A 27,425-nucleotide genomic window follows, 5' to 3' on the forward strand; every position below is an offset into this window, starting at 1 on the left:
ACTTATAATAAGTATTGGAAAAATTGCTGAACATTAGGAATATTTTATAATTTAAAACTTTTATAGCAGCAAGTAAAACACACATATACAGATAAAAAAATTTCTGAATAACAATATAGATTACCAAAGAGCGTAAGGTAAACGGCGTGATGACGGAATGCGGGATACTTACAACGACGGTGTCGTAATATCATGCGAGGAAATATACGGCGGCGATTAATCAAAGCGGTGGATTCCTGAAAGTGTGAACGCGGTGATGTTCTCGCCGCGCGCGAAGAAGCGCAGATAACCGGTAATGTTTCCACATTTGTACCGGCAATCTTGCGGATACAAGTCTTCGTTTGCACGTGAGTCCGCGTAGCAATGTGCGCTCGCGACGTCGGCATCACGCGATTGATATTCGGAATTAACGCGAGCATTATGGCGGAAGGAGAAGGCGCTTTGACGATGACGGATTATGGAAATTATCGTGGAATCGATTCGTACGCGACGACGGGGCAATATTACGCCGGACATACTGAAATGTATCGCACTAACATATTGTACTCGCCCCAAGATTGATGACTAGCAAATTTCGACGCATTTCTCACGTTGCGCCTCTCATAACTTGGGAGCAAAGAAATGCTAATGTAACGTAAATTTTGCACCTTTTATTTATGATAATCTCTGTATTTAAATGTTCAAGAACACGAAATAGTTTTACTGTCATTTATAATATGAAAGCAAAAATTTTAAGATAACGCAGATACGTTTGCTTTTTATGATAATCTCTTTTTATTTAAATTTCCTAATAGCAAAATAATTTTGGTCTTGAAGAGAATTATATTGTTTATATTTAATACATACATGTGTAATAGGAAGATTAGTGGATATTTTTAAATCTTTCTGTTTGTTATTCTTTTAAAGTCCTGCGTTAATACACCGAAACAAAATTTTATTGAAACAAGAAAAATTATTTATTGATAAAAAATTATTTTTACATGTGTAATAAGAAGATTAGTGGATATTTTTAAATCTTTTTGTTTGCGATTTTTTTAAAGTCCTGCGTTAATACACGGAAACAAAATTTTACTGAAACAAGAAAAATTATTTATTGATAAAAAATTATTTTATTAAATCAAATAAGTCAAATTATTTGAACTTGACAGGTGTCAATAAGAGAACATTTTTTTCTCTTCAATTTAGGTGAAAAAGATTAAAAGTAATTTATTAATTACTTATATTAATTAATACATGTATATAAACAATTTTTTTGTAAGTAAATTTATTTAAGAGGAATAAATATAGTCTTTAGATTATTGTGTTTAGGTGAGAAAAAAATTTTTAAGTAAAACAAAAATTTTTAGAATTTATAAAATTAGCTTTTTAATAAACTTGATATTATTTGAAATTTTTATTTTAGAAATATACATTCTTGGTTTTTTATTATTTTTACTGTTTTAAATAAAATGTTCTATTATAATAAAACGCAATTTATTAATTAAAGAAGAAAATATATAGAATGTTTTCTTTATTTGAAGAAATATAAGTATTCTTTGCAGATGACGTTTCATTAATTTTTTATTTTTTCTTCTTTGTAAAATATAATTTTCACTTCAAGAAAAAATTTTGTAGTCATCAAAATAATCGCCGGTAACAGGAAAACTTTATGAATCATTTAAATACCTGTTAGATACTTGAGAAAATTACTTAAAACAGAAAATATTTTCTCCAAACAAGTAAATTATTTCTCACGCATCCATTTTGAATTTCATCGCGTTAATTGATCCCGATTTTGCACAGTTTCGACGGAAGACGTATTGCAGGCCGCGGTCTTGCAAGATAAATCAGCGGGAGTCTCCCCTCCGGTCGGTGGTTGGCGTGTATCTATCTTGAGGCAGTGTAGATAACCGGTAATGCTCCTAATTTGCTGCGTTAACCTTGCTGATACGCCGCCCATTTTCAAGTCAAGGCAGCGGCGGCGGCGGCGGCGGCGGCTACGTAACGACCAACGTCCACCTTATTTAGCCCGAGCGTCGATTTCGTTATGTAAAATTATGCGGGGACAAAGCGGGGAGCGACTTTTATGTCTGCGCGCGTATGTGCGCTGGCATTTTCGCCTTCATCTTCTTCAAATCGCGTTGAATGCCGGAAACGAGCGCGGGCTTTTACGAGTGCGGCATATACGGGAGAGAAATATGCTTCGTGGGCATACTAACGCTGTCAAGGGGGAGGAAATATCGTAGAGCTGTATTGCCCAAGGGTATATTGGGCTATCGCGGGCGACCCAACTGGCCCTTATTTTGTAATAAAGGTCAGCATTATACTCGTTTCTGATACTGCCATCGCGATATTTCAAGATGCTCATGCCGGATAGCAGCCGTTCCAGCCGTCGCTGTATTTCAGCTCTCCTCCGCTGGTGGTTTTAAAAACTTGAAAAAAATATTTTAACGGGCGTCTTTTTTCGAAAGAAAATAACGACGTATATCAGCAGAGCTAAAATTTATATCTATTTTATGCCAGTATTTAATTTATATTAGTTTCGCCTAATTATTTTGGAATATAAACTTTCGCATTTTTATCGTGAAATCGCGTAAGTTGCATCGAAGTTAAACAACTTCGTGTTAGAAGCTTTATAACTTTCTTAAGAAATGAGTACTTAAAAAATCTTTCTTTCAACGATTTATCTGCTTTCTTGAAAGTTAACATTAATGTCTGTTAAAAAAAACTAGACGCCAAGGCTACACTGAGAAATAAAGTTGTTAATTTGATTGAAATTTTTAACTTTATTAAGTGCAATTTCAAATATAAATGTTTGAATTAAAGTGCAAGTATTAGAGAAAATGGACGTGAAAGCTACGTGAGGAAAAAGTTGTAAATTTGACTAAAATTTTTAATTTTTAAATTTTTTTAATTCAAATATTTATGAATTTTTGTTAATTATATTGAAATGAAAATTAAAAAATTAAATTTATAAATACTTGAATTAAAATTCAAGTGTTTTATATATTTGAGTTAATTGCGTGCATACTTGAACTGAAAAAATTTAATCAAGTTAAAGTGTTTGACTAAATTTTTTAACGATTAAATTTCTTTAATTCAAGTATTTATGCATTTTTATTAAGTATGTAAATACTTGAATAAAACTTAAAAAATAAAAATAAAAATAAAATAAAATTTATATAAATACTTGAATTAAAATTCGTGTTTTATATATTGAAGTTAAATCCATACTACACAGAGAGAAAGATTTCTTTCAATTTAATAAACAGTTTTGTTCGACTATTCCAAAGCAGATAATTTTTTGGTTTTAATAAATTTTATACAGATTTTTTTTAGATTTAATAAAATTTATTAAAAACAAAGAAATATACCTGGCTTGGAATGCTCGAACAAAACGGTTTATTTTTAAAGAAATCTTTCTTTCTGTGTAAAACCGAAGAAATTTAATTAAGCTGAAAAATCTAGTCAACAACAGCGTTTTTTCTCACAGCGTACAATTCGGATGCAGGGCACGTACGGGACGCAATTTTATTCTCGCCGTAAGGGCATCGTCGAGGATGCACGCCGTTAATTTCATGTAATCTCGAGATGCGCGAAGCCGAGGTATCGCGTGCCGTTAAATGCCGCGCAGTGGCGTATTACCGAAATATTCCGCCGTCGAGTGCGTTTCAGACGGATGCTCGGAACCGGGGAGAAGAAATGCATTTCACAGAGACGTAATTATAGTGACCGCGCGGCCTTGCCGCGGCGCAGCTGCCAATTCGTCGTGGGCGTCGAATATTGTATATTGCTCATTGCCAATGTGACTCGTCGCTTATTACTTAATGTTATACACCAACGACCGCCGATTATAATTTGCTCAGTGGAATTTTTGTCGCAAATTAAACATATATCATATTAGACGCCTCGCGAATGGACGCCGATTTATGTTTCCTCTGCACGGAGAGAATTTTCTCTTAAAATTTACCTTCAAAATCTGGTAATTGTAGGATAATGTGTTAACTCGAGGAGTTTTACTATACTTTTTAGTAAAATTTACTGTACCTTTAGGAAAATTTACTAAAAGTATAGTAAATTTTACAAAAGAGTATGGTGAAATGCTTCGAGGTTACACATTATCCCACAATTAGATTTGGAGGGTAAATTTTAAGAGAAAATTCTCTCCGTGTGTAGTTTAACATCCGATTAAACAAAACAAATCTGAATAATTTCGAACGGTATAATAATATTGGCCCGACACGTCTACGTTGGCGATATTAAACTGCTTACTCAATTTCACATCCTATATTAGTAGAGTTTACTTTGCCGGTGAGAAAATAGAATGTTAAGATATCATAAAATTGGTCAATTAGATCGCTAATGGATCACTGAGGAAAAGGTTTCGTTTATGTCAATATAAATGGTGAAATGCATTTTGAGAAGACTAAATAGAGTTTCTTTGATTATTATAATTAGACTGGATATTCCACAGTTTAAACTATAAGAATTCGATTAGCGTTTTCCGTTCCAGTTCTTCTGATTGCATCTATGATGCTTTATTATGTTTACAAAACGTTTCTCTCACTGTGTGAAAAATTAGCTCAACTGACCTAAAATGTAAACTCAGTTCATTATTATCGAGAAACCTGATACAATAGAATAAAATTAATCATGCTTTTATCGTTATTTCTAAAAGAATTTTAATTCGCCGATTTTTCAACTGACATATTGACGCATACTGGTTGAATCTATTAGATCTTTCATTTTCTTTCGCTCTTTCCTATATCCCGTCCGTCCGATCACACGAACGTGTCGCAGACGCAAGGAGTACGTCTCATTCAACGGGAGCGAGCGTGTATTTCCTGTGTTTACCTGGTGCGCGATTTGATGATGGTATCGCGCTGCACGACCGGAAAAGTGTGCGTAATAGTTACGCGCAACGCACGCGTGCCGGAACCCGCGGGACGGAGGGAGGGAAAAGGGGGAGAAGGGGGGGAAGGGCGAGGCGATAAATATTCAATTTTCCGATCGTATATTGGGTTACGTGTACTTCCGCGTACGCAAATCGCGGCCGTGTTCCCTCACTTTATCGCGACGAACAATGCCGTTATCATCAGAACTCATTGCCAGGCGCTCAGGCGCGTACGATCGAGTACAGGAAACCGTCGGGGAAAAATCAAATGTATCGGCCTCGCGTCGCGATCTTTTCGATTTCCTAGACGCGGACAATAAAACTTCCCGGAACAAAGCGCTTATATAATTACGTAATTGTTTTGATGTATTGTATAATTAATATATATTTGGGGGGATCTCATGGATTCTTGTTCTCATCAGTATTATTAAATTAATCAATTTAGTATTGTGATTAGTATTTTGTATTCTGTCAGATTAGTAATACTATTCTGATTTAATTTAAGAATTGAAAGTAGCGCAGTTTGAAGAACCAGAAAATATGTGTAAATTCACATATTATTTGAGTACTAAGATCCGGCAATGATTTCATCGTTGATCTCTTCCCGATTTTAATTGTGTTACTTTACGGTCTTATATATGTAAATGATTATTTACATAATTATGATGGCGTTTTTACAATTTATTGTGCTTTGTATAATTATATACCGAAAAAGAAGTAATTAATTCAACAAAATGCCTCGTTGCGGACTGCCAACAAAAGATATACACAATAATATATGCTATTGCAATATCAACATCATAATTCAATTGAAACTGTTGTATTTGCATTAACAACAAATATTATTGTATGAAGTATATCTTTTGTTGGGAGCCCGCAACGAGACATTTTGTTGAATCAATTACTTTTTTTTTTTGCAGTGTATTATTCTATGTATTTACATATTATTTTTGCGGATCTGAGGCACGTTTCGCGATCTTCTCTTTCCGAATGGAACACTCTCTCTTTGACACTCGGATGGCAATTTGCCGGGTCGGCGGTCGATCGATCGCGATCGATCGGTTAATCCGCGTGTCGAGAAGTAGGCGTCAACGTGAAGAGGCTCCGCGTTTCATGATAACGACGCTACGTCACGTACGTGACGTATGTAAGCGATACTAATGAGCGCATTACTATGTCGCGCCGCGGCGGTTGGCGTGAAAATTGTTTAATTACACATACATAGTCATCGCGCTGTCGACGCGCGTTGCCAAGAAGAATACGGTGAAAATTGTTACGTCGTCCGCAGCGTAAACAGTCGTGCTCTGCGATTATTAATTGTTCTATCGAATCGTGAAATCCGCCGTTTCGGTCGGAAGTGATTGCGATTATTTTGATTTCGATAATTTCGATAATTAACGTATACGCACTTTTCTGAAAATCCAGAATAATAAAAGTTAGCGAATCGCGGCTAGCGATCGGGTTTCTCTTAAGGGAGTTTCTCTGCTCAGTCTTGGCACAACACAAGTGGCACAGGGGTTCAAGTAAAGAAAAATATTTAAATAATCATTTTGTTTCTTTTTTTTTGCTGTATATGGTTTAAAGTTAATAATGGTGAATATAAGAAAAATATCGGCTATAAAGTACTACCTTTATTATTGAAATAATTTTTTTTTAAATTGAGACTAAACATTTTTTCATTATTATACCACCCTTAGATAACTAAATACAACAACTTGAAATTCATGTTATGTTACTAGCACACATTTACCACATTTACGTGGTGTATTACTTGGATTATTGTAAACTTTTTTATCTTATCAATTATTTCACTCAAACGAGTAAGTGGATCGTTTCAAAAATTTACAGTACTTTTCTGGACAGCTAAGATGTATTATTGTAAAGTTTCACTAACATCTGTTCATTATTTCTATGTTACAATATAGAAGTTAATAAAAACACAACAATAAAAACTGAAAAATCCTGAAAATTCATCGATTCCCATAAGAGCCCAGTTAATAAAATATTTAATATCTAAATAACTAGCTAGTTTAGCTTTCTAAAATTTTGACACTCAATTTATATCACTAATTTGAACTTCTCTACAAAGTTTCGTGAAAATCTGTTCATTTTGATTTAGCAGCGGAACTTCCTTAACTTTTGATCTCGTTAACTTGATTCCGATATTGTGTATACTTCTCCGGTAAATTGTCATTCAGCACGAATAACGAATGTTCCATTTTGCCGGACGTGTCATTAATGCAACAGGCGTCACGATAATATAAAATATAATGCGAGATTGATTCTTTATGTCACGCTCCGGTGGTATACCGCGCTACATATTGATACGGATTTTTCCGACGCTCTCGTTAATGCGGGATTTTATCGAGCGCCTTGACAAACTTTATAAATTCGTTTTTTAAAGGTGAGGTAATGAATAATGTGTCACGTGTACGAATTTGCATCGCCGTTACACGCGTGCAACATGCATAATATAAAAACTGTTCCTATTTACATAGATAGAAGGATATACATTTTAACAATATGCGAAAGGCAAGGGCGGCTTCTATTTGTCTCTGCTTGCCGACGTACGTTCGATTAAACACAACGAGAGAAATGTATTTATATTAGCAGGCAAAGTTCTGGTTGATATGTGACTAATAAAATAATACCGTTGTGTTAATTACAAAACTTTGCCATCTTAACAAAACATAACCAAACTCTTTAATCAGCATAAAAACGATATTGTTTCATTAGTCACGTATCAATCAAATTTTGCTCAATATTTCTCTTAGTTTACTTCCAGTCATAAGTTACATGTAATTTAAAGTTCGTTTGATTTTATTATGCATTTTTAAATACCTATTTTTGGTATACATTTCGTTACAAATGTATTAATTAACGCTCTTCTACACACTTATCGTAATGTTATTCACGATTGATTTCAACTTAAAAATATAACAGATGCGTTTCATAGAAGCGCTAAACTTTTTTCTGCACATTCGCAGGATTACAGGATGTAGATACGAAATGGTTAACGGAACAAGGACTACATCTCGTCGCGATTTATTACCGTGCATACGATTGGACGTCTTATGCGACCGGAATTAATTAAAGCCGTTCTGACATTATCTCGCATGCTTGCGGTACTTAATTGTATGCAATTATAATCTTCTTTCGTTACGCAATTGCAGACGCAATTGCTTCCTGTCGCTGCAATTCGCTCCGCTCGTTGCTGAATGATTCGTTGATCTTGGTGTGCGAATGCGGTATTATTTAATCAATCAATATCGCTCATTTTCCCTTCACGGAAAGGACATTTTATAATTGAAGGAAAATAGCCTCCTGTCAAGAAGAATTTATTCACGAGCTTGAACGATATTTTTTCGTCGAATAAGTTTAGCATTTTTTATAATATTCTGAACGATTTGCAAGTAACTAATTGGAAAATAATATAATTGCAAACAGTATTGATTCAATTATTGTCTTATGTATAAGCAAGAGAATATAAAATCTTTAAGGGGTTTAATAAAAAAAATTTTACAAAAAATATTACAGTTTTATTTTAATATTAATATATACGTGTTTTGTTAATAATACTATTAAAAGATTTTATTATTTGAAAAAATTGCTATTTTTTATCCAATATTTTTTCCCCTCTTAATTTAGTGAAAATTATTGTTGAGAAAATAAAGCGAATACATTTTTATGAAACTATACAAAATTTTTTTTAGTTTGTGAGCGAGTTATGTCTGTTTAAAATTATCAAATTTAAAAAAAAAAAGGTTTTACAATTTCGTTTGTATGAGAAAATGATTGCGAAGAGAATTTTCTCTTAAAAAGTACCCTGAAAATCATGGTAATGGTAAGACAACGTGAACCTTGAAAAATTTTACTATACTTTTAACAAAATTTACTAAAACTTTGCCAAATTTATTAAAAGTATGGTAAAATTCTTCAAGGTTTACGTTGTCTCACTACGATTTTAAGGATAATTTTTAAGAGAAAATTCTCTCCGTGTTTAGACTTGAGACTAATCTTTTTTTCTGTGTACCGGGACGGCAGATGGTATCGAATATATGTTGTACGACCAAATATGTCTCTCGCAACGCTTACGCAAGAAAGTCGATCGTCTTATATTCCACCGGACCTCATAACGTTCCTAATTAACGATCCTCCGCGCGACATTCGTCGCGCGTGCATGATCGAGAATCGTGCCATTCGCACGCGTCTACGGCCAAGGCTGTTTCGACCGTAACGTGGCTCTTTAAAGACGATTCGTTTACGCTGTACATGCATGCGGCGGTATGTTCGGCGTGTATAACGAGACCGGCGAATCCATTATCGACTGATGACGTTTGACGAGGTGTAGCGCGTACGTTTTCTTTTTTATTTCGTGCTTAACGAGCGACGGGTCCTTGCCAATTGCTTTTATGGGAATTGCGTGCATAATTCGCGAAATCGACATAGAAAACGCCAAAATGAATGGCCATTCCGCGTTGCGGGCTGGCCCGACTCTTTATTGCCGGTTAATATCAGCGGGCGAGATAGCCTTTGTAGATATATCGTACGTAGCGTCGAATTTCCGACTGCGTTTTGTTATGTACATTGGACACGACTCGCGATAGGATTATACGAGTTGTAATTCTACGAAGTGGTCGAGTGTCGTCACATTTTGTTGCTGTGAATACAATGAGAAACTCTACTTAAAATTCAAGAAGCTTTAAAATGATAATATTGAAAAACTCTGCAATTACTCAATTAAAATATTAAAGTTTATTATTTAAATTTTCTTTCTCTCTTTTTTTCTGTAATACATTTCTGTGTATTGTTTTTGCTGATGTCTAAAATTATTAAAAATTACTTTATGACATTGTCAGAAGAATTATTTTTGAAATCTCTTTTTGTTACTTAATTCAGTTAATAATTTGAATTCTTATATGCGCGTATTTACGTCGGGTTTCATGTAAAGATGCAGCACTGCAGAGTCAGATGCACGTTTGTGCGCACGTCATCTTGACGCTCGTATTGCAGGGGCAATTTACTTTGATCGCGTGTATCGTATACGCTATACATTATAGTCCCTTCACCGATCACCGCCTCCCTTTCGACGCGCATCAGTTTCATTGACCACAACGACGATCGATGCTGTCTCTGTCATCCATCTACGCGCGTCTCATCTTCGCGCTCGCACCATTCATCCTCGCTGTCGTGTGTCGGAATTGCCTCTTTCGCGTACGCGTTCCTCCGGGCCTATACACGGTGTCCCGTTGTTACTAATCTCGGCACAATTTTCTTAGCAGTAACAAAATTGGCAGCGAAGCTTTTCTTTCACAGCGTAATTTAGTTCAGGGAATTGAAACTCCCTTTCTCATCGCTACATTTCTCTCTACTTGAATTTAATTCAGCGATGTTTTCTTCGAAACATTGCTTGATTTCTGATATTAAGTGTTAAAATGTTAAAAAACCAAATTTTACATTAAAGCTTAGTAATTAGACTTTTTGTTGATAACGATATTAGTACGTAGCACTTATCTTTAAACATTGCCTTGCACCTTTTTTCAAAAAATATTAAGAATGTCGAGATAACGATTTTTACGTTCTTCTACTTAAAAAAATTTTTTATCTACATTGAGAAAAAAATATTGTTAGTTTGACTAAATTTTTTAACTTGATTAAATTGTTCAGTTCAGTATTTATGCATTTAACTGAAATTTATAAAATACTTAAATTTAATTATTTGTATATTTAACTGAAATACATAGTTAATTGAATCGAAGAAATTTAATCAAGTTGAAAAATTTAATTAAATTAACAACTTTTTTTAGTATAGAAAACAGATCAGTGCATTGCTGGCCTCAATTTGTGTATGTTTTTTTTATCAAGACGCCTTAAAAGTTCATCCTGAAACATTAATAAACTATGTTGTAGAGTAATTTTTTTTTTACTAAGAAAATTTTACTTTTCCTTTATTTTTAATTAATTCTCGTTTATATATTATAGGAGTTTTATAAACTATTAAAAAAAATATTGCAATTTTAATTTTAAAAAGTTTTATTTTATTTTTATTTTCAAAAATGTTTCTTTCAATTAGTTGTAAAGTTTTGTAACGCAATGCTAGTAATATATATTATTTAAAATATGAATGTAATATATCTTTAATACTTATTTATGCATATTAAAAAGTATCATTTTTAGATTACTAAATAACTTTTTGGACAGTCAGAACTTGAACTCTTTCTTGTGGGTATTATTTTAAAATATGAAAATATTTTTCTTTAAGTTACTTTTGTTTTAGAGTTTCCAGTTCTTATATGAAAACGCGCATTTCTTTTGCCCTCCGCTACGATTATAGTTATAACTTTTATATACGATTAAAAAAAATAATCATATAATAAAAGACTTTTCAGAAATGTTAAAGTGTATGTGAGATTTGCCTATTAATTTTTTTAAACCAAACTCGTCAAAATAATAAATTACATATTTTTTAAAATTAAATTACCAAAATTATTAAGGTGATTCTTTGTTTTCGGATTAATTATTTAAATATTAAACGAATTAAAAATAATAATAAATAAACAAGTTAAAAATGACGATAAAAAATGATGGAGATAGGGATATACATTTAATGCCGCTTGTTCTAGTGTTAAATGCTAACATTAATTTGACTTCAATTTTTAACCGCTATCGAAGTAACGTGCGACGGGACGATCGTTTTAATTTGAACTCTAGTGTTCCGCCGTGGAGGATGCGCGACTTTCGTTATACTCGGTACACTCGTCGGTACATTCAGGCCATTATACAATTAACGTGTTTCTCGCTTGCAGCCATGGCGCATGGCTTTTGTCGGTCCGCTCGTGTCAAAGCGCGTCCGTCGGACCGAGAGGTAACTCGATTCATCTCCCGTTGGTTGGCGGCGATAGTCGACGTCGAAACGTTGTTCCGCAGACCAGCACAGAACTCGCCTATTATTGTTTACGTAATGTTTACGTAACGTCACACACGTACGCGCTACACCGGCAGTCGCGATGCACATGCATTGCCGCAGATCGCCGAAGCGAGTCCGCTTCGAGGTTTGCGTCTTGCGAAGCTGCGACAGTCATCAGTGCCTTAACAAGAGTATTTTTTTTTTATGGCCGAGAAAGATGTTTTCAGGGTTTCTTCTCTTTGCGAACACGGGGAACCATAATTAATATAAAACTTTATATATTCTTTTAATTTGTATGTGGGAACATACTTGTTATTTTCTCACGGTATATAATGAGTATATTAATAACTTATAAGCTAATCAACAATTCTGAATCCATATACTGATTATATTAATAATTTATTAGCTAATTAACAAGTCCATATATCAAGTTTTCTGTTTCCTCGATTAATTTTTACGTATTTTTAGAATATTCTCTTCTGTTAAGCGTCGTTGCTGCTGCCTGCAATAAATTTTGTTTGTATTAATAAATATCTTGTTGCGGTTCAATTTTGATTCCCACTGTTTAAAATATTTTTAAGGTTGTAACAACAGTGCAGTACATTATTCAATGTTTAATAACGAATTAATAGAAGCGTACTGTATATTCCGAGTCTGATCTCACAGAATATACCCCTCCACGGTAGTGACTTATATATTTATAAACTTTTTATTAAAAAATATGCGATAATGAACACCATGCTTTGATTTCGACTGTAGGCTATTTGCTCTTTTTATCTACAACTTCGTCAAATTATCAAATATTGACAAAATGTTTTTTACTGTATTTTAAAGAGTTTAAATATTAAAAATATTAATTTTTTTTTACCTTTTAACTCATTAAGTTCGGCCATTAACCTGCAAAAGCTAAGTCCCTGGAAACTGTTTCATTCGTGGCATAACGTCAAACTATGCAAATATACCAAAAAAAATTTTTTCGTTCTTCAAATTTTAATATAGCGGTACCAATATGGTGGATCGAAAAATTAAAAAATTTTTCAATTTTTACAAAATTTTGTATGAAAATTGAAGAATATTAAAATCTTTAGGTACACCATACTGGTCCGCCGTATTAAAATTTGGAAAACATAAAAAAATTTTTTTTTTCATATATTTGCATAGTTTGACGTTATGCCACGAATGAAACAGTTTTCAGGGATTAGCTTTTGCAGGTTAATGGCCGAGCTTAATGGGTTAATGGAGAATAATTTTAGTTTTTTTAATGAGCAACGATGTTCTTCGGAGAATATGTACTTTTCTAGGATTGCATATGAGGTGCATTGTATAATAGAGGGAATCGTAATACTTTATCGTAGTTTTTATCACGCAAGTGATGCAGGAATATGTAGATGTTTCATTTTAAAACTATATCTGAATATCGCTTTAATGCCGAGGATAATTCAGGAAATGGAAGATAAATGATCGTTTGTTCGTAATTTATTCGGCTACCTAGAGAAAAAAAAAAGGAACTGCGAATTATCAATAATTGTCAGGAAATTAAATTTTAATCTCCTTGTGAATGAAGGCGGCTTGCGCTCATTCAGCGCACCTTATTCCTCCTCACGTGCGACGCGCATCGTTCTTATCACGCGAATCACCACAGCACTTTGCGCAATCTTCAATTTACAACGAGATACGTTTCGCAGATAATCGCGTGGAAACAGTCTGCTATTGTTTCCGTTGAATTCTGATCGGGATTTATCGCTACACCGATCGACGTCGCACATCGCGTTTTGCTTTATCGAACGATATTCGGCGCGCAAATCCGCATCACCTTTCACGGCAAACGATCGCTTATCGGTGTTTTCGTAGCAGAATATTACCGCGCGCGGAACGGAACGGATGAGGGGAAAAAAACCGTATAAAGAAAGAGAGAGAAAAAGGAAAAGAGACAAAGAGAGAGCTAGATTTCGTGGCGGCGCGCGGCCACGTTGACGCGTGAATCATATTATCGAGAAACCCGTGAATGACATTACGCTCGATATATCGCACGAAGAGAGAGAGAGAGAGATAGAGCTTTGCTCGGAAGACAACGAGTCTTTAAGGCGTGAAAGGGTGATTTAGCGAACGACGTCGATCGGGAATTATTAACGACGCGCACACCTTTCGTTCTCCTCCGGGCGCGTCGCGCTCCCTTTTGAATTCCTTCCTCCCTCGGCGTCTCTCGTCTCCCCTCATCCACCCTGAAGAACGATCATTTGCGTCGATCGCAAGATTTCCCCGTCTCGGGGAAAAATTGCATTAACCACCGTGAGAGTGAGGCCTGGTAATGTTGTCGCACAGAGGGAGGGGGAGCGACGACAAGTTCGCTTTATCAACGAATGCTTTCTCTCTCTCTCTGTGGTAAAAGCGCGTCGTTTCGCATAGATTGCATAATGTAGGTTTTTTTTCCCTCGTTCACGATAGTCATTGAGTTCGAGTGGGATACGGAACGATAATAAATCATATCGGCCTCTTTGAGGATCGCTCCCTCGTTTCTCCATCAATAGTGAATTTAATTTTTTAATGTGATTTTGATATTTCCTTTTCTCCCCTCTCTCTCTCTCTCTCTTTCTCAGATCGGTTTTGTTCGCGACGTTAATACTGAGAAAAAATTATGTGCTATTTGCGACTAATTGCATGGTAAAATAATTATAGTTGCAAATATCATTTTTATAGTTATTATTGCTACAATGTTAGTGTAAATAACTATGTATGTATAGTTGTGCCAAACAGGGTAAAAATTTTACTATTAATTATAATAATTTCTACCGTACATATTCTACTATACAAATATTCTACCATACATAAATCACAATTATGGCACGTTTAACCATACATATGGTTGTATAAACGAATGCTATAGCTATTGTAACAATAATATAGTGTTAAGTTAATTATAATTTATACTGTTAATTTAACTATAAAAATATTGTTACGGCCAAAAATAATTATAAATTATGGTAAATGCAACTACTTTTTTCTCTCAGTGTATGATTATAAGAACTTTAATACAGTTTAAACAAACTATAATTTATATTGTTGAATAACTACAAAAATATAATTGCGTTAAAAAATGACTGTAAATTATAGTAATATAGTTACCGCAACTTGCAATGCCGATGACATTTGCTGTTCGATATACTTGTTTTATTATTATAAATTTATATAAAAAGTCGCAATACTTGCTTATCCCTCCGAGGTTAACGTTAATTCGAATGACAGTTTGCTTTTTTATGATTGCAGGCGGAGGATCTCCTGGATGACATCCTGTCGTTCGAGGCTGGCTCCTTGGGCGACGGACTGAAGGATGGTCAAGCCGGAAGTCTCACAAATATACCGGAGTTACAAATTAAACCGGAACCTCTCTTGCTAACCGAGGCGGAGATTCATGCTCTCGCTAAAGACCGGCAGAAAAAGGACAACCACAACATGAGTAAGTCGATAACCGCTCTATTAGGTTGTGAAACATTCAATCGCACGTTGCATTTTTGCAATATTAATTTTTACATTATTATTAAACGTGCGATTTAATAGAGATATAAGTTTTTTTTAACGAGTTTATAATAGCATTTTCACGCTGTTATTAAAAGTTGATTTATCGATTCTATTTAATTAATTACCAGGGTGACAATCACGTTTTAAAATTAAATAATTCCGTACGAAAAATTTTCAAAATTTAAATGTGTTACTCAAGAAATTAAGAAAATAAAAATTTTGATATTCGACAGTTTGTCAAGTTTCGATTACTATTAAATATATTATGTGAATAGATGTTGCCCCCCCCCCCCCGCTTTAGCTTTCGTCAAAGCGAGCTTGATACTCGTTGCGTCATCCTTTTCATGTGCTCGAAGTTTATCTTGCGCCCCCGGCACGTGGCTTCCGTAATAAGGTTGACGTTTTAATCTTACTTCTGCATACAGCTTTGAATTGCCGTTCGATCGAGTAGGCTGCGAGCAAGCGCTTGTTTGCCCGTGTAGAAATAATTGATAAGCGCCACCGTGCAATTTACACCTCAATGGTAGCAATCGGCGGTACCGTGACGTTGTTATTGTTACCGGCATTTGCTCTACTCTTATGCCAATACACACGGTGCCTGCGACGTAAGTGGACTATTTAAATGACAATGAAAAAGTGCCACCGTGCCCCGCGTCGTCACACCGGTCGCATATTATTATCACAAATGTCGTCAATTAAACTAGTGCCTGACTGTTATTTGTTAATGCAAACAATGATGATGAGTCTAATATAACGTCGCGCATTGCTGACGTGAATTTAATGAAAATATTTTGCGTTGTTATACCAATGTCATTTTTCTCAATTTAATATCTTCGTATTATATATGGGAGAGGCAATTTTTAACTTTTTATTCATTTTTTATGCTATTGGAGTGACATTCTGTCTGTACAATATGGACAAGGCTCTAGTTATTTTAATCGTAATATCCCTCTTTTTTTTTATTGTTGCATCACGCAGTCTTCGTTTGCGAAATTTAATAATAAAAAAGGTAAGATAAGACGTACTCTGCTTAACATGCAAACATGCAGATGCACACGTAGTTTGAAACTTAATATACTTTTCAAAGATTTGCAATACGTATGATGATAACATTCCGAGCACATATACTTGTGTAATATTTCATAATAACTTACTTTTAATTTAATGCACGAAAAATTGTTTGAAAAAACATACTTAGTTTTTTTTATTTAAAATTTAAATAAGTTATAAGAAGGTATGTTTGATATCAATCTCACGAAAACGTAACTTATATTATTCCGAATATAACAATTGTTGAAATTTTTGCATTTCACTATTAGTTTTAAACGAGTATAATAAAATTAATGAAATGTCTTTAATAATTACCAATAGATTTTATTTACTGTCTATACATATTCTTTTGCCATTAAAAATGTTGGATGTGATTATACAATTAAACAGGTAACTTGCGATGTTTCAATGCTTAGTTTTACTTGGCGCCTTATTAGTAGCTTAATTTTTAATTAATATTTTTGTAACAATTTTTCAAGTAAACTTTTTGCCAAATTTTTGTTGTATTTTTTAAAAGTCTTTTTTGTTTACTTTTATCAACATTTTATTCGTATACGAAAAAACTACGTGACGAACAGAGTTTTTACATACAAAAAGGTTGTTCTAACAGTATACTTTTTATCAAAACATTTTAAAAGGTAAAATGATCTGTTAGTCGTACGAAGCATCTGTCATAGATGTCATGTATAAAGCTCTAATTTTTATTTTCTTGAACATCGCATCGGCCGATCGACTTGAAATTTTAATGCAACGTTAGTTAGTTTTACTTTGAATAACATTCCATATAATTTTTAATCATATATCCTCGTATCCTTCTAAAGGGATATTGCGCCCTACAAAAACATTGCATTATCAATTCCACGGAAAAATGTTGCACGTCGAAAATCAATAGGATCGCTACGTTACGAGGGATTCTCATTAAGGTGACGAAATGGATTATCCCCTACGCGGCGCGCGTAACAAGCGACTAAACAATTTTCGAGCGGCGATATTCGAAACAGTGCCATGCGCTTTTACCGGGCCACGCCGCCGGGGGCTCCTGTTTTACGATGCGATACACGTTACGTGCCGAATCGCGATTGTGTTCGCGCGAGTCGCGGCGAGTCCTGTAAATTTGACCGAGTAATCAGTGGAGCTTCAATTATCTCGCCTCGCTCTCCGCTCCGCGATGCAATAAAACCTGGCTGCGTACGCGAATTTTTCAAGCCGCGCGCGGAAAAATGCATACGTATTTCCGACACACTTTATTGCATTTCGATTTGTTATCTTACAGGGAAACGTACGCAACTATCCGATTTTCGGTTTCGACGAGTTTGGAGTTTGTAGGTAGTACGTATAGATAGATTATAAAGTATGGAAAACATGTATTTTTTTGTAAATGTTGTTAAAAAGATGAAAAGCTTCCATGAGAAAATCGATCTTTTTTGTATTCACACGTATATTTTTAAAATCGAAAATACCTGAAAAAAAATTTACTAAATTAAAATAAATATTTTTTTCAAATGGCATCATGTAGAAGTTTTGTAAAAAATAAATAATATTTATTTCAAATAAGATAATATTTTCTATAATTTAAAAAATGTATAAATACATTTTTTTAATCTACCAGTTGAAAAAATATTTATTTTAATTTAGTAATTTTTTTTCAGTGTACGAAGAAAGAGTTTTAAAAACACAAGTTTTATGGTTTTTACTACAGAAAGAACCGTTTTGTTGAATTCTCTAGAAATTTAGCTAGATGCAGTTGTAAAGATAATTTTGTTGGACCATCAAAATACATAATTGTGATGAGTAATGATACATAAAAAGTTTACACATTCTAGCAATTAGAGTTGAAAACTATACCTTATAAAAGTAAGCCAGTAAGGTGTTACTGTTACCATTACTTAAAAAGATTTATTATTTTTTCGCGAAGTTTTGAGGAGTCTCTTTTTTAGTGGTATCCAATTATTTACATTATTATTTGATCAGTTAAAAGACAAAATCTATAGTGATTTTGCTTAATTTAAAATTGCTAATTGCTAAAATAAGATCATAGGTATAGCAGTGTACATTTATAAAGTAACAATGAAAGTAAAACTAACAAACTTCATTACCGTTAATGTGAAAATGTAACCACGTTACCATTACAGACAGAAAAACGTTATAATTGTTACAAAAAAGTAATGGTAATGATAATGGCGTTACAGTAGTTGTTACTTTCCAAAGTCTTATCAACAAGCACTTTAAATACATTTCTACATAATTATTATGATAATTTAACAAGATTATTTTCAGATTTATATCTAATTAAATTTTTAAATATTTTAGCACAACCATATTTTTTTCGTCCATTTTAATATAATTCTATTTTATCTTGATGTGTAAGTGTCAAGAATAGGAGATTTCCAACTAAACACACAATTAAATATATTTTTGCTAGGAAATAAATTTATATTACGTAAAACATAAAAAATGAAATAATATTCTTAATATAATTTAATTAATGTTGGTATACTCGATCAATAATTTCATTTAACGAAGAAATTGCCGTAGATACTTTTCAATCCATTCTACTCTGATTTTTTCGAGGTATAAGCCGCCATTTTTTTCTACATTAACTTTATCTCGCCGTTGCCTCTCGCGATTAAGGCGTCGCTAAAACTGCAAAAAAAAAAAATGGTACGACGCCCGCGAACGAAACAAGCGGAAATCGGGGGCGGTGCCGAGAGTCGTATCGGGAGGGCGTCCGGAGCATCCAATTTTCCGAAAACAATTGCGAGCGTAATGAAAGTCCAGTTGGCCGGGGAACGGCACGGGAACGGAGAAATCGGGATCGAATTTGTAAGAGAGAATGGAGAAATAACGACCGCAGAGCATACGGAAATAAAATAGGAATTCTGCAAAAAATAGTCGCGCCGTTGCGCGGCTAATTTGCCTTGTCCTTCCTACTCTTCCTTCCCTCCCTCACCCTTTTGTCTCACCACTTATCGACTACTATTGTGCATCCCCGTATTGTCGATTGGGCGTTCTACGTGCGCCATACGCGGGTAGACAAAGGAGGTGCTTATCGATGAGAGCCGACTTTTTCTGCGCGATCGATATGCATACGACACGAGTCGATTTGCAAATGCACCTCCTCTCCTACTTAATTTCATTTAATTCCACTCTCTATTTCTCTCTCTCTCTCTCCCTCTTTCTCTATCTGTTCCTCTCTTTAATTACATTTTTTTTTCTAATCTCAATGGACGCGACCAAGTGGTTTCGTTTCCGCTTCGGGACGCGTATTATAGAACGTTTCGGAATGGATTTCGATCGAAATTATTCAATTATTTCGTAGACTTCTATTGTGCTTTCCCGGGAAAACGGAATAATTCCGATCGGGGTCGATTTCCGAACAGTTCCGTAATACGTGACCAGATTATACATTCGAGAGATTTGACAAATTTCAAATCCTCTTGCGACTCGAATAAAAACGACGAAATTTTTTTCAAGGAAAAGTTCGAGCCTGAAAATTCACTGGAAATGGCTTAAAATACCCTTTTTTTTTTTAAATATAAATTCAGGATATTCCCTAAGAGGGGAATTATGAGCTGAAATGCGCACGAAGTTACTCCAGCAAAATCGCAATTTTTATAATCGTAGACTAGAAAGGGAATCGTTGTTTGTCCACGCGCAGCTCGGAGGCCGTTACGTTTGCATTCTCTTTCGTCGGAGGGGGAGGGGAGGGGGGAGAAAGCCCATTCCGACGAGAAGCTTTTCTGTAATTTTTATCCCGTACTTCGCGGATAATTTCTTCCCGAGCCTGGGCTGCCGATTGATGAAACTCGTCGTCGTCAATTAGGAAGGCGTGCCTCTCGATTCTTCCAAGTGAAAAGCATAGGTTCGCGCATCTACCCGGACAGAATCGGGTAGGTTCGATCTTCGTCGTTTGTCCTGGCCTCATCCTCATTGATTTTTCAGTCTGCCTCACGCTCCTCTAAATTAACCATCGTAATCTAATCAGCTAGATCAGAGGAAATTCCCTTCTCAACCCCCGTCCTCCGTTGATGTCCACTTCTCTCTCCGTCGTTCCTTCTCTCTCTCTCTCTCTCTCTCTCTCTCTTTTTGTCTTTCTGTCTCTCTTTTCCGAGGCGAATCGAATTTGAGAAAGAAAGTTACAACTTCCTCAAAGTTTTCAAGGCTGCTCCTTCATCTCTTTGCGCGTGCGACAACTCTCCTATCTCGTATCTCTTTATCGCCTCCCCCCTTTCTCCTCCCCGTTCTATCGCGATGTTTACAAATATTTGTCTCTGTATGAATCAGCAAATTGCAGAATTTAGTTTGTCGAAGACCTGCGTGATGCACTTTGAAGTGCTCCAGGACTGGATGTAGATCTTATTTGGAGCCGATTTTTCCTTAACTATATTTGACTTTCACAAAGTCGCGAGTACTCTCTTGCGTCTTGGAAATTTTATTTTTAGAACACGTCTTTTAATTCACTGTTTTCTTTGTTGTTTCAAAGGTCCCAAATTAAGGTTCTTACTAGCATTTCCTCTACTCTAATCTTTCGTGTCCAAAGGATTACGTCTTATCCTGGCCGCAGAATAAAAAACAGAACAAAAAGCTCTATAAGAGTTAAATTTGTTTATACAGTTATATCATGGATAATGCTACAAAACGGAAAAGTAATTTATTATCATGTTTCTTGATTTGCTGTCAGGTAGCAGAAATATTTTGTTTGGTCCCGACTAACCCTCTCTACTTCCGATCTACGATTCCTATCGCGCACGAGGTCGATTAATTTCAATGGAGATACAAATCTACTCATCGACCCGGCTCGACGAACGAAAGGAGCGAAAGGAAATTAATCGACCGTCCCTCGTATCTCTCATTTTTATCGATTAATTTCGACGGCAATGCCTGCCGTTTCTGTCACTCACGTGGGGAAAAGTGATGTCTCTTTCCGCGCGATACTCTCACTTTGACAAATTTACTTTCCCGGTAGCGGCTTATCCTCCCCCTTCCCCACTTCCTTCTCTCTCTCTCTCTCTCGATCGAGATATCGGAGCTGCTCCGATGGCGAGCCAAGCAAGCGGCTTGACCTCCGCTCCGAGAGATACCTGGCCGGAATAATCGATCGGGAACGGGGTCACGTGCCAGCGATCCGGTTTGCAGTCTTTTCCGCAGGGGAGATACGCTATATCCTCCGGAAAGCGCGATATGCTTTCCCGAATAACTTCGATACGGGACGACGATAACCCCGGATGTACCGGTGGGACGGGTGCGATTCGACCCTCGACAATTCGCACGCGCGTTCAAGGACGACGGCGATGTAATTTATTACGATCGAGCGATCGAAGGGAGCGTACCGAGCGCGTTCGGTTCCGTTCGCGTGTCAAGTGCTTGTAAACTCGAGGAGAATATTGTAATAGTCCCGGACCGGAGAACCTGGGAATGTGTAAGGAAATATACGTGAAACTTATAGCTTTACCTTCTCTTCTCCCTTGGAAATGTAACTAAAAGAAAAAAAAAGAGAGAGAGAGAGAGAGACGACATTTCTTTGTGGTTGTTAAGTTGAAAAACACAGCCTTGTAAAAAATTATTTCTAAAGTACGTTAACATGCACTGAGGAAAAAAAGTTGCTAATTGGACTAAATTTTTCAATTTTTTAATTAAGGTTCCTTTCAGGTATTCATACATTTAACTTAAACACATAAAACGCTTCAACTTTAATTCAAACATTTATATATTCGACCGAAGTATATAATGAATATTTGAGTTAAAGGAAAAATTAACAACTTTTTTCTCAATGTGGAAACATCGAATCTTCAATCATCGACAGTTTTGTCGATTGCCGCGACGCGATTGTCGATGAACTCCTGTCGATTCAAGATCCAATACGTTAAGCAACCAGCGGGCTCTTTAATAAACACGAGATAAGACGAATATGTCTGCCGATCAAAAACCCAAATCGTCCACGCCGACCACGCCGTTTCAGCGGGCGAATTAACAGAGCTATCTGCTCATCTGTATCTGCCTCATCTGTCGCGAGTGAGCCATGATTGATGTGCACAATTTCCGTTTTCAGTTGAACGACGGCGGCGTTTCAACATCAACGACAGGATCAAGGAGCTCGGTACCCTCCTGCCCAAGACCAATGACCCGTGAGTACGAATCTCTCTTTTCTTTCGCCTCGCGCGCGCGTTCTTCACCCCTCTCGCCCCCTCCCACCCCCCCGTTTTTCGTAGTCCTCTTATTCTTTGCCTTTGCCTTTTGCACATTCCCCACGGACCATTATTTCCTGTTCGTGACCCTTTACGACGAGTTAGTCCAGGTCAGGTGCTCGAGACGAGAGGCTTTCACCGGAAGTCCATTCTTCGCCCCCCCCTACCTCCGTCTTCCACCTTTTCCTTCGCTGTCCTTTCTTCCTCTCGCCCTGGCTCTCCACGGCTGCTCGCTCTTCCTTCCTTTACTTCAGCTTTGTTTCCCGTTCTCGCGCAGGCTACGCTTTCTCGTTTGGGGTGTCCTTCAGCCCGGTGAATGAAGGCAAATGGGCGAGGATGGAGTGACGCCGCGAACCGGAAATACGAGGGGACGGGATTAAAAAAGATCAGTTTTGTTTAGATCCTCGTGTTACCGCCTGTACCGACAATGCCAAACATACGCCCGTTCCTTCTCGTCGTGTCTTACATAAAGCACTTTATAAATTTTATCTTTTATACAGCATTCATTTTTTCTACGAAACTCCAGGAAAATTTTCTTTCGTTTATAAACTTAGGAAACATAATTTAAAAAGTAATATATTCTCTTGAATTTAATACGGAAACGAAATTTGTTGTAATATTATTATTTTCAGACGTTTTATTCAAATTACGAATATCCATTAACGTCGAACGAAATAAATCGCAATTTTTATTGACGTATAGTATTTTAATATTCGATATTCGATATATATCGTATAATCGTGATTTGAACTTCTTTTGTGTTTTTGATTACGGGAGATAAGTTTTAACATACGGTTATTAGACGTAATTGTCTACCATTATATATATCGAACTCCAGCACCATAAAGAGCCTTATCTCATATTGTTCGACGTTTACGATCGGAGTCATTTATTCAGCTGTAAAATCTTCAGCTCGCTAAATCTCATTAATACAGTTTGTTCTTTCTGGATACAAATACCAGCTGTAATGAACAGTCGACAAATCGAGTTTATTCGTTGTGAAATAAATTTAATTGATAATTGTTCGTAAAAATTTATCGAATCATAAAATCTCTTTTGATACCGAGTTAATGACTTTCAAAGGTAAAAAAAGAGATGTGTCGCGGTGCAAATTACTCCACGAAAAAAAAAAAAAATCTTTCCTGGCCACGCAAGTGCCGTAGGAAACGTTCGTTTTCTCTGTCGTTATTTTCCCGGGATTCCCCACGTCGACGATTCATGTCTGACCTGTTTCGGACACGATCCCTGACGCGAATCTTTCCCGAGACTTCTTCGACACACGATGGACACGCTAACGAGGGACCCTTTTGCATAGAATAGCCGAACGGGTCCGTAGTTCATTTATCAAGCCGACGATCGATCCATTTGTCTGTGTCAACATCCGACGAACTTAAAAACTCTCTCTTTTCGGGTTCGGCGTCCTCCTCCTTCCGTCGTGTTTCTCTGAGTATCGATCCGCGAGAAATCATGGAAAAATCCGAACAAATGAGACTTGCAGTTAACATTAATTGCGAGTAACATTCGACTTTATTGATGATAAGAAACTTGTGCAATGGAATGTACACTTACTTTGATTTTGTCACAATAGTCCGGAAAAACCTTACGACTTTTAAAAATTTATTTGCATCGACTGCATTCTACATTGAAATAATTTATGTTGTTTACAATTTTTTTTTTAACAACAAAATTTGAAAATAGAAGGAACGGAAATTTATGGAAATAAAAAGCTTTTTACTAAAGTCGAATTCTTGGCTTTCGTCACCGACGATTTTCAAATCGTCGCGCCGCACTTCGCCCACGAAGGAAGACGCGAAATTTGTTGTTTGTAATATTACTGATTTATCGCCATCGTAATTTACGTTATCTGCGCCCGATGAAGGAGAAGCGTGCAGGCCGACGTGTGTTCTTTATCTGCCGTCATATGCCCGTCATATTTTTCGACACGTCACTGATAGACGCGATAACGAGAGAGCACGGCACGGGGGGATTAATGTGTTTCACGTCTCGAATTTCTCTCCCCCTCCGTTATTTGGAGCTGACGAGATGAAAGTTGAATTAATGCGGCCTCACCACGATCGTGTTTTGTCAGCGATAATTTATACCCGTGTACCCCCCGCTGGAAATTGCGTTTAACGCTTACTTTAAATTTCCCGATTGACATTTCGATCTCGCGCGCGCATATTTGGACCGCACGTTGCGCGTCCGCGTTGCGACACGTTATTACAGCACACGCACATACGCACGTCCTCGATTTGCGAGCGCCTCTTATCTAATGACGCTCATTACATCGATAAGACAATGGCGTGCAGTCGCGGCAAACGTGTGATAACGTTTACGGACTGTCTCGCGGGTGATAAGGGAACGGAGCTGCCAAGTGTGTGTATGTATTAGATATGCGTTATATTGCACAATTTTCTTCGCGGTGGCGGGGGTTTACTCGGAAAATTTCGCGTGAGTCAGACGCAATATACGAAACGAGGATAAATGTAACTCAACGAAACGTTTATGACCTTTTCATTGCAAGAGCGTTTTTTATGGCACAGTTCGGAAGCCTCTTAATTATTATAAATTACTACAGCATTTTTATCGTAATTTGCAAAATATAAGGTACCAATACCCAATATACACTGTAAAAAATATGTGTAAAATAAAACATCTATTATAGTAAGTAATTTTGGGACTTACTATAATAGGTGTAAATTTTTGCACTTTTGCAATAGTGGGTTTCCACATTTCCCATTATAATAAATGTGATTTTTTAGAGTGTGACTGCTCTAAGCTTTGTGGCTTTTTCTAATTTTTTTGATGAATACAAAATAAGCCTTAGATTTAAAAAAGAAAACGTTTCTGAAACAAAAAAAATTTATAAAATTATTTCAATTATTTAAGTACAGTAAAGACGTAAAAAAAATAGCACTTGTCCAGTTATATATTTTTCTCTTTTTCATAAATATTTTGGAAAAATGCAAAATAAAAAATCAACATGTTTAATTGAGCATTTATTGACATATTTATGCCAAAAATTACACATATTATTTATTAAATATAAAATTGTTTATTTATTACGAAACATTATCTTAACTTTTATTTATCAAGAAGCTCTCTTAATTAACTGGAGAAAGACAAGAAATATTAGTGAAAAATTAAACGCTAAATAAAGAAACAAATTTTAACTTTTGTATGATAATAAGATATATTGTGTCTCCAGCAATATCTCTGGCCATAATGGTTTCACCATGCAAAGAGTTTTCTTTCTTTAGCAAGACGTTTTAATAAAAATGTAAAGTAAATATAGTAATGAGAAGCACAAATAAAGAGCTACCTCTTGTAAAAATGTTATTATTACTTATTTTGATTATTTAAAAGTACTAACAACAGTGCTTTTAATACTCAAAATAAGTATTTAATTACTGGCTAATTAACTGTCCAGTATTACATTATATTATAAGGGACAATAATATAAATTGCGGATATTTATAATTGTTACATGATAGTACCAAGCAAAAATTTCTCTCTGAAATTTTAGATTCAGAAGAGCGCAATTTGAATAAAATGTGATTACAAGCCATAGAAAGCAGATATGAACCAGTTAATTGGCATAAATATATTGTATTAACTTTCTGAGCGTTATATTAACGTTATCTGTGAAATTCATTGTGCGACTATTTAGAAATGAGCCAAATTGTGTACGTGGCCATACAGGTACCTTATTGAATTCTTTAAAATATGAAATTTTATTTAGATATATTTAGCAATAAAGAGGAGAGAGAGATGTTTACATTTGCACGAAACTTGGTTTAATTTTTCTCAAAGTTGTAGCTGACGAGTCTTATTCGTCGAGGAAGAGAGAGAGAGAGTAAATGACGTGTCAGTAATATACGCACGTCAGAACTTCTCGCGGCGAGTGTCTCTTCTCTGCAACGTCTTTATCCCGGTATGGTTTTAGTTTCGGCTTTGGCCGGGGACGATATCAAGCGGGTAAACTCCGCGCGATAGCGCGCCCGTGATAACGAAGTGGAGCCCCGATTCTAAAGACACGGGCAAACACGGCACAGATTTCTCTCTCCGTCTCCACCTCTTCTTCCAGTGTCTCTTCATTCGTCGGGCGTTCAAGTTTCGGAATCGTCCTCGTTTCCTGCAAAACGCCCTCCCCCCCCCCCCCGAATCCGCCCCTTTCCCTCTTCCTCTCCACGCTACTTCCTCGTGTGTGCTCCTTACGTTGTTCCTCATTAACGCGTGCGACGATGAAACCTACGTCGATGCACTTGGCTGTTTATTGTTCGTGCAAACTCGTTTCCGACGCGCGCGCGCGCGTGCAAACTGCAAGTACCAAAACCACGCGCGCGACTCGCGAGGAGGAGGAGGAGGAGGAGGAGGCCTGAAACGCGCCGCGATGTCACTCCGTCTCTCCGACGAGAGGCGCGGAATGTTTAGCTGTTCGGTCGTGTGCTCCTGTTAACAATAATGAAACGGTAATTGAATCTGCGAGCTTGCACGCTGCCACGAAAACGGTTCTTTGCTTAGTTAAGTCCATTTTTTTTTTTTTTTTGACACACTTAACGTTTATTCCATACGAAGACTGTTTTTTGTCAGCACGAAGATTGAAATGGAAATTAAATAGTTGTACTACACTGATAGAAAAGCACATGATATTTGCGACTAAAATTGTATATTATTTTTATAGCAATTATTATTATAATGGTAATAATAACGATATGCTTATAGCGATTGTTTATTATAATACAATTTACATTAAAATCTACATTTTGATTATGGCATGGTTTAAACAAACTAATTTATATTGTTGAATAATAAAAATGTGATTGAGTTAGAAAATGACTACAAATTATGGTGATAATATGGTTACTGCAACTATTTTTTTCTCTCGGTGTAC

General features: G+C 36.0%; 1 protein-coding gene across 3 annotated transcripts in view; it reads left to right on the plus strand.

Moving 5' to 3' along the window:
- The window catches only part of LOC105840041 (transcription factor EC), a 100,917-nt gene that overhangs the window by 51,700 nt on the left and 21,792 nt on the right, over positions 1-27,425 (plus strand). For all 3 annotated transcript variants that reach the window (XM_036291062.1, XM_036291061.1, XM_036291063.1), the window contains exons 4-5: positions 15,045-15,234; positions 22,396-22,471. In XM_036291062.1, coding sequence (XP_036146955.1) covers positions 15,045-15,234; positions 22,396-22,471 — 266 coding nt within the window. The remainder of the gene's footprint in view (positions 1-15,044; positions 15,235-22,395; positions 22,472-27,425) is intronic.

This window comes from Monomorium pharaonis, chromosome 8, assembly GCF_013373865.1.
Source record: "Monomorium pharaonis isolate MP-MQ-018 chromosome 8, ASM1337386v2, whole genome shotgun sequence".
NCBI classification, from domain to species: Eukaryota; Metazoa; Arthropoda; class Insecta; order Hymenoptera; family Formicidae; genus Monomorium; species Monomorium pharaonis.